Below are 7,384 nucleotides of genomic sequence, written 5' to 3' on the forward strand. Positions count from 1 at the left end.
CAAAAAAGAGAAATATTTTGTACAGTTTTATAATAAGTTTTGATTGACTGTCAAAGACAATATTGTAAATGGTAATGTTATAAGGAATATTTGTAATTATCACGTTATAAATCTCAATGTTAAACCAATCATCATCATATTGCATTTGAGTTTTCAATTTCTACATAATAATTTGAAGTGATGAACAAATTAAAATTTTGATAAACTATTCATGATTTTAATCACATCGATCTTTTAAATAATTTTTGATGTTTTTTCCATATATTATACACAAAATACAAATCCGATTTTCATGTCCCTATGTAAAACTTTTCATTTGGCCACTATGATATGTATAATTGCATGATGATTTAAATTGAACAATTAATTCTAATCGAGTAAATAAAACTTTTAATTTCTAATAGAAAATTGTCAGCTCTAATATTAACTAACTTGACGATTGAGTTCTTGTTAAGAGGAAAGGCAAAACTATAAAAAGGAAATGATTGATTCTATGGGCAAACGAACAAAATCAAGGGACTTGAATTCACTCACACATTGGCTTCAGCATGCATCTTACAAAAACTCAAAACATCAAATAATAATAGTTAAAAAGATTTGCATATTGGCTATCAATCATCTTTGGTGTCTGCAACACTAAAATACATGATACTGAGTGCTCTAGACGGAACTGCGTATTGACTATCAGAAAACCAATTCTTGACAATACCTTGAAATGGATCATGCGGGTTTGATTCAGGCCATCTATCCACCAATCTGAAACCATATTCCGATGCAGCAGAAGTCAAAGACAGCTCGTCTACTCTGCGCAAAACATGGCATAGAATCAAAACTGGTTTTTGATCCTGTTCCATAATTCTGCTGGATGACATCAATTCTCGTGCGGTAGCGAACAGGGGGTTAATAGCCTGAGGAATATATGTCACATCCGTGCCAATAATAACATCAAATTTTTTCCTGTTTAGTTTCCGTATAGCTTCTATGTCGGTTTCATTACCCCATTCTAGTTTTCTAGTGTGTAGTGTATCGAGAAATGGTGATTCGAGGTTTGAGGATACATTTTCAGTCAAGAATTCGAGTACTTTTGTGTCACCATCAGTGGCAACAACGAGGTTCGCAGATCTAGCAGCAATCATTGAACAGAGTCCACTGCAGCCACATCCAAGTTCTAAAACCCTTTTACCGGAGACAATTTCTTGATTTGTGGCAAGTACATAAGCCATTAACCTAGCTGATTCCCATAGCATTAAGCCTGTTGACGTGCAGGTATGTTGGTACTCTTTGGAAAGTAGTTTTATCTTGAAATTGTAATCCTTTATTGCAACATCAACAACCTGAAAAAGATTAGCAATTCAGGCAAAGGCTCGTAAGATGAAAGAACAAATCCGATATAAATAACCACGGTTTCGGGGTACATCAGGTGTTAGTAAGCGCTTACGAAAGTGAGTTTAGAGAAGCTAAGGGTGAGGTGATCATCACCTCTTCACTGGAAGGGGGTACACCAAACATTTCAATGGCCATGCCCTCGGAGATTTCAATTTCAAACCCATTTTCAACATCTTTCGGTTTCTCATTATCCCCTTGTAGATGACTCACTGCACTGCCAGTTGTACAGTAAGCTGCCTGAAATACAGCTTGAACCCATCGCCTGCAAGGAAAAATACAATCTTCTTATAAAACGAATACATACACAGTCAAGATGAAATGAGTACAGAATTCAAAGAATCCTTATGTGGCATCTTATGAGCGGGTGAATGTGATTGTGCTATTAGTGGCATTTGGAAGAAGCAAAAGGATATAAAGAGAGCAAATAATCTGTTAGCTGTACTTTTGGCCCTTCTTTTCTCATGTTTGCCAGGAAAATTTTCTGTACACTAACTTTTACAATAGCTGAATTAAGAACGGTCCATTTCTAAATTAAAATGTAAAGCTGCACAATTTCCAGTATCATCAAGCTAAGCACCATCATCTCCTATTCTAGGCAGGGCATTTCCTGGACGATGATAAAATCAGATACGAAGAAGAAAGAAACACACGGGGTTTGTTATATTTAACAGATGATAACACATCCCAGAACCATCAACAGGCATGTTTGCTCTCTGTCAATGTAAGAGCATTACTCATTTTAAGTTTAAACTGAATTCAGCAAAAACCATCATTATAATATGATATTGCCTTGCAGGAGGAGTCTTTATCAAAATAATATCAAATAATTTACCTTTTCATCACAATCTCTCTCGACCTATTTTCAACTTGCTTGCAGCACAAAACATGTTCTTTCATGTTGAATCCACTTTCTTTGAAAAGATTTTCCAAGAACTCAACTGAGAAGTAGAAAGCTCGCTGGCAAAAGGAACTATTCATACAAAACTGGATATATTCATAACAATTCAAGGAGCTTCAATCTGAATGAAGGTAGCTTACAGTTCCATCACCCCTCACATAGAAGTTTTCGCTGATCTTTTGTTCCTTGCCAATGAACCTTTCCTGTTGGCACGATGAATTAAATAAAAAGATGGGACTTGCAACATACGAGACCAGTACAAGTTGAATTGATGCATTAAAGGAAGAAACAAAACTAAATCCATTTGCATTATGCTACGAGTATTTAAAAGCTATAAGCACAAATCAAATTGAAATAGGTACCAGAAGGCAGAAACAGGCATTTCATAACACAACAATCACAAAGATTAATGTTAATCTGGTCAGAGTCTCACCTGAGCAAGATCACCAGTAGCATAATCACGAAACAATATATGACCATTTGGCTGTGTATGGAATAATAATCATATCAGAAAAAATAAAGAGCATATTAAATCAATAATATGTTAGTGTGGCTCAGACAATGACCTTGAGAACTTTTTTGATATTCTGTACCACTAGAGCCATTTTCTCTGGGGACACTGCAGATAAAACAAATATCTATTTAAAAAGTTAGACAGTGGGTTAAAGGAAACATTCTTTGTAATCAAAAGAGGTACAAGAAAATAGACGTGATTTAAAAAACCCATTTGACAACTACATAAAGTTAACCATAATAGAAAAAAAAAAGTTTGAAGTAATAGCAACTTCATACATACCATTGTCACAATGTCGACGGATGAAGGAGATATATGCAGGTATAAATCATCAATGGTTAGATCACAAACAAATGCATTGATCCTTGCCTCTGTGAAGTCTCTGTGCCTCTGGAATGGTATACACGACAAAACAACATGTTACCAACAAATGCCTTCGTATGCTACATTTATAACAGTAAAAGCTCAAGACATCACAATGTTCACAACTGGAGATAAAAAAAATTATTGATATTAGCCAATTACATAAACATATAAATAGATTATCATTGTCACAAAATATTAAATAAGAAATCTAACCTTAACCAGATCTACAGCACGAGGTGAGAAATCACACGCATGCACAAATATATCTGGGTATGTTGCAAGCAAAGGAAATACAGTATTTCCAGCTCCACAACCAACCTAGTAAAAAGCAATTGTGGTAAGGACCATATTTACACGAAATTCACGTGAAAGGCAGTTAAATATCACAATTCTTTAACGCCGGTAAACTAAATATTGTAACCAGGGGAGATGGAAAAAATGGAAATGAAAAAACACGATCTTGCTCATCTTCGTAGGTGATACAAACAATCCATGGGGCATGGCTGAGATGAGTTGGATTCTGAAATTGAAAATAAGTTAATGGTTAACCAACCAATGCTCGGCATAGTGGAATACCTCCAAAATAACATGTCTTCCTTCTTCCTACAAAGATAGCAATTTGATTAAAATCTGGTTTAAGTCAAAATTACAAATTTCGTGATTGAATTACTTACAGAGAAGTGGTGTCCCCACTCTTTGTCCAGGTAATGCCGATCTTTAAAGAACTGAGGAATACGAAAACACAAAAAAGTAACATCATTTAACCAAATGCCTAAAAGTGGTAAACAATTGATACGGGGAGAGACAAGAAATCAGGAATCAAGCAACTGCTAGAAACTCTAATAAGTGGATTGGTCAATCTTAAGTAAAACCTGGCAACATGCCACAACTGATATCGACTTCCTGAGTCAATATCCACTTTTTTACATCCAAAACATTATATACATTAGCAGAACCCCAAACAGAAAATGTTTGTCCAAATCTAGCATCTTGACTTCTTGAATCGACAAGATCCTCTTGTCAATCTAATAGATAGTAAAAACTCATATATCCCCTGAAGAGAACTTTGACAATCATATTTTTTCAGCTAATTGGATAAGATGGAACAAATGAACAAACCCGGTCTTGATGACGTTTATAAAATATATCCCAGTTCTTCTTTGCATCTTTTTCATACTTCTCTGATAAAATAAATATCAATTTAGCGAATAAAGTTCACTTATAACAAGCAAGAAATTTCTTTGAAATTAAAAAAGAAAAGTTATGGCAGAACCTCTCCAGAAGCCAGATATTTCATCATTTGGAGTAGAATATATTTGTATCTTTGGCTGTGGTGGTTGTTGATTTCTGTCCACTCTTGCTTCCATTTTAGAAGTGGTTGACATTGCCCTCTATCTTTTGTAATACAATTATATTGGTAAAACAATAACTAACATCAAAGCATTGATCTTCGCTTAACAAATAAAGCAACAAAGTTATTTTTGGGAGTTAAAAAAACCTTGAGAATTCAGATGCTCATGCGACACAGCCGAAGATATCGCTCCTCATAAAAAATATTCATCGTAAGAAAAATTTGAAATTTTATCAAAATTAAAGTCGCCTCGTGAATGAATTTCGATTCCACCCTCTTGCCAAAAAAGTTACGAACTTTCTCAGAATTTCCACTTCTCCAGTAAAATTTTCAGATTAAGCAACACCAACAAAGGTTACAGATACTTGGGCGATCATCTACATATCAATCAGTCATTCCAACAACACAAAAACTAAACCAGTGGTCAAAAGAATGAATATAAAAACTGAAACATTAAAGTGATTATAAAATATGAAAGCAAATCAAATCGTCGGAGAAGAACAGAAGCCCCATTTACAGTTATATTAAGAGTCGTTTCATTTGCAGTTTCAGCAAATAGCCAAGGAAAAATTCAAGCAGAAACGACAAAGTAAATCGAAATCCAACCTTCTCTCAATTTCTTCAATAAAATGGAATGAATTGAGCAGCGTTTGATCCACTTAAATCAGCAATCTTTCCCCCAGTTTGATCAAGATTTTATGCTAATCAAAGTTCGTATGAAAATGACTGAAACATATTGGAAAGCACAAAAGCTGTTGAGTGGGGAAGAAGCCGTGAGGGTTTATCGTTTGTCCAGGCAAATATAATATTTGATTGATATTTTAAAAAATTTACTTAGCTCATCCATCACCTCTTTCGAGTATACGATTCGATACCGTAATATCACTCATCGCGTCGTCAAAAATCGTAAAATTCACATGTCATAAACATATCTATTTTTCCATTTTTAACATTAATACTCATTATTTGTACATAGATTTCGTTATCCACTCATCATCTTATTTTTATTTAAAAGTAAATAAATTCAATTTCAAATTATTTACAAAATTTAAAGTATTATTATTTTATATAAATAATAAAATGTTTTTATATATTTAGTACCTAATTTTATCTTATTTTCTAAGTGTTATTTATTTAAAATTAAATTTTATTATAAACTTAAAATGAAAGAATACAACATATAAAAATAAATAATACTTGCATAAAAATAAAAATAAAACATATAAATTAAATGTAAGAGAAAATGTAAAATATTAATGTAGAGCTCAAATTCACTACACGTAAAACTCATGTATTTATTTAAACTTGTCAAATTGTTTACTTAAGTTTAAAATTATTTATAGCGATGCATGATCCATTTAATTTAATTATTTTATATTATTATATTTATGTGATGCACGTTAAAATTTTTTCTCGAGTTTCATTTTTCAGGTGATTATTCGATGAGGGATCGAGGAAAAGAGATCGGCAACGATTTTGGCAATTTTAAAACACGGTATTTTATTTTAAGTTAAGAAATGGGCATTTTAAATGATTTTGTTGGAAACTAAATTTCAGTGATTTGACAAACTAAGCTTCGAACTTACTGGAATAACTGATCAAAGACAAACGAGCTTAACTGACTAAAAATCTTACAACTGTTAGTTGTCATTAGCTGAAGATTAATGCATACCAGCTAAATCCAAATCTAACTGACTGATCAGTTGGGAACTGATCAGTTGAAACAATCAGTTGTGAGTTTTCCAGCAGAGTATCCTTCAGCTGATCTCTCAGCTGTATACGTCATCAGTTGAGAACGACAACCGACAAATAGTACAACAGACTGCAACTGGTAGTGGAACGCCACAATTCAAATATTGCAGTGTACGAATTTCAGAGAATATTGACGTGGCAATCAACGGATATATGGATTCAAATGTTATTTAATATTACCGTTGAGAGGGAAACCTATAAATAGGTGAAGAGGGCAGCTGAGAAGATACAACACAAACACCTATTCTATTCAAGCTTGATGTTACTCTGCTAAAATCAACACTCGTATTCAAATATCAAGAGCTCACTCTTATCAGATATATCAGTAGCAATCAAGGCTATTTTGACGAGCTTGTTAGCACTTTGTAATCTTTGTTAGATTCATTCAGTTGTGTTATATTCAGTCATGCACTGTAAAAGTTTTTGTGAACTAAGAGTTTCAGTTTGGAAATGTTAAGTCCAGACTGAAGTGGTCAGTACAACGTTTGCATTCGATCAAAGTCTTTTAGTGAAAATCTTATCTTCGTGATAGAAGAGGTGACGTATGAGTTATTCTATTCTCCGAACATCCAGAAACAAACCGTGTGCATTTTATTTCAGTTACTATCAGCTATTCTATCTATCAGTCAGTCTACTTCCGCAAATGTTTTTCAATTAAACTGATTGTTATCGACTGACGAGATACCGAGTGTCAGTTGTCATTAAACTGAACCCAATCTTCGAAAAGAATTTATAATCCGTGAGTGTTTATTCAAAACCCCCCTTCTAAACACTTATCACCTTCTAACCGATCTTTTCAGATTTACTTGGTTTTAGCATTTTAAAAGCCTAATTTATTTATTTATTTAATGATTTTAAGATTGTAAAACTTTTAAAGTTTAGCAAGTGTACTTTTTATTTTAAATTAGGGGACTTGGCTTAGAATTAGCATTTTAATTAGCATTTTAATTAATTGTTAATGGTATAATTAAGCCATTTAATTCCCTAACTAAACCCAAAACTCACGCACACACTCTTTTTACACACACACATTCATGTTAATTACACACACACACAATTCCTTACACTCTATTTCAGATTTTGAGAGGAAAATAGTAGGGTTCTTAGAGCAAGAGTG

The 7,384-nt window shown here is 33.3% G+C and overlaps 1 protein-coding gene across 3 annotated transcripts; it reads right to left on the reverse strand.

Moving 5' to 3' along the window:
- Nucleotides 1-469: 469 nt before the first annotated feature.
- Nucleotides 470-5,321, reverse strand: LOC140807147 (uncharacterized). Of its 3 annotated transcripts, none has more exons than XM_073163865.1 (12): nucleotides 5,122-5,321; nucleotides 4,438-4,559; nucleotides 3,839-3,889; nucleotides 3,741-3,767; nucleotides 3,378-3,482; nucleotides 3,081-3,188; nucleotides 2,851-2,922; nucleotides 2,718-2,768; nucleotides 2,425-2,487; nucleotides 2,219-2,343; nucleotides 1,480-1,648; nucleotides 470-1,334 (listed from the first exon to the last, which is right to left on the reverse strand). In XM_073163865.1, the coding sequence occupies exons 2-12, from the start codon at nucleotides 4,462-4,464 to the stop codon at nucleotides 612-614; spliced, it is 1,521 nt and encodes a 506-aa protein (XP_073019966.1). In that variant the 5' UTR covers nucleotides 4,465-4,559; nucleotides 5,122-5,321; the 3' UTR covers nucleotides 470-611. The 3 variants fall into 3 exon arrangements, with proteins under 3 accessions (XP_073019966.1, XP_073019964.1, XP_073019965.1); XM_073163863.1 differs by lacking the exon at nucleotides 5,122-5,321 and adding an exon at nucleotides 4,284-4,345 and having other exon boundaries at nucleotides 4,438-4,824; XM_073163864.1 differs by lacking the exon at nucleotides 5,122-5,321 and having other exon boundaries at nucleotides 4,438-4,824.
- Nucleotides 5,322-7,384: the final 2,063 nt, after the last annotated feature.

The sequence above is a fragment of the Primulina eburnea genome, chromosome 12 (assembly GCF_022965805.1).
Source record: "Primulina eburnea isolate SZY01 chromosome 12, ASM2296580v1, whole genome shotgun sequence".
Classification (NCBI taxonomy): Eukaryota; Viridiplantae; Streptophyta; class Magnoliopsida; order Lamiales; family Gesneriaceae; genus Primulina; species Primulina eburnea.

What these genes read in the sequence shown, in the direction of transcription:
- LOC140807147 (XM_073163863.1), bottom strand. Translation starts at nt 4,549, where the DNA reads ATGTCAACCACTTCTAAAATGGAAGCAAGAGTGGACAGAAATCAACAA. An exon ending in GAAGACATGTTATTTTGGAG is followed by an intron (nt 3,483 to 3,740) that starts GTATTCCACTAT and finishes GCTTTTTACTAG; the next exon opens with GTTGGTTGTGGAGCTGGAAA. An exon ending in CCGTCGACATTGTGACAATG is followed by an intron (nt 2,923 to 3,080) that starts GTATGTATGAAG and finishes CTTTTTAAATAG; the next exon opens with ATATTTGTTTTATCTGCAGT.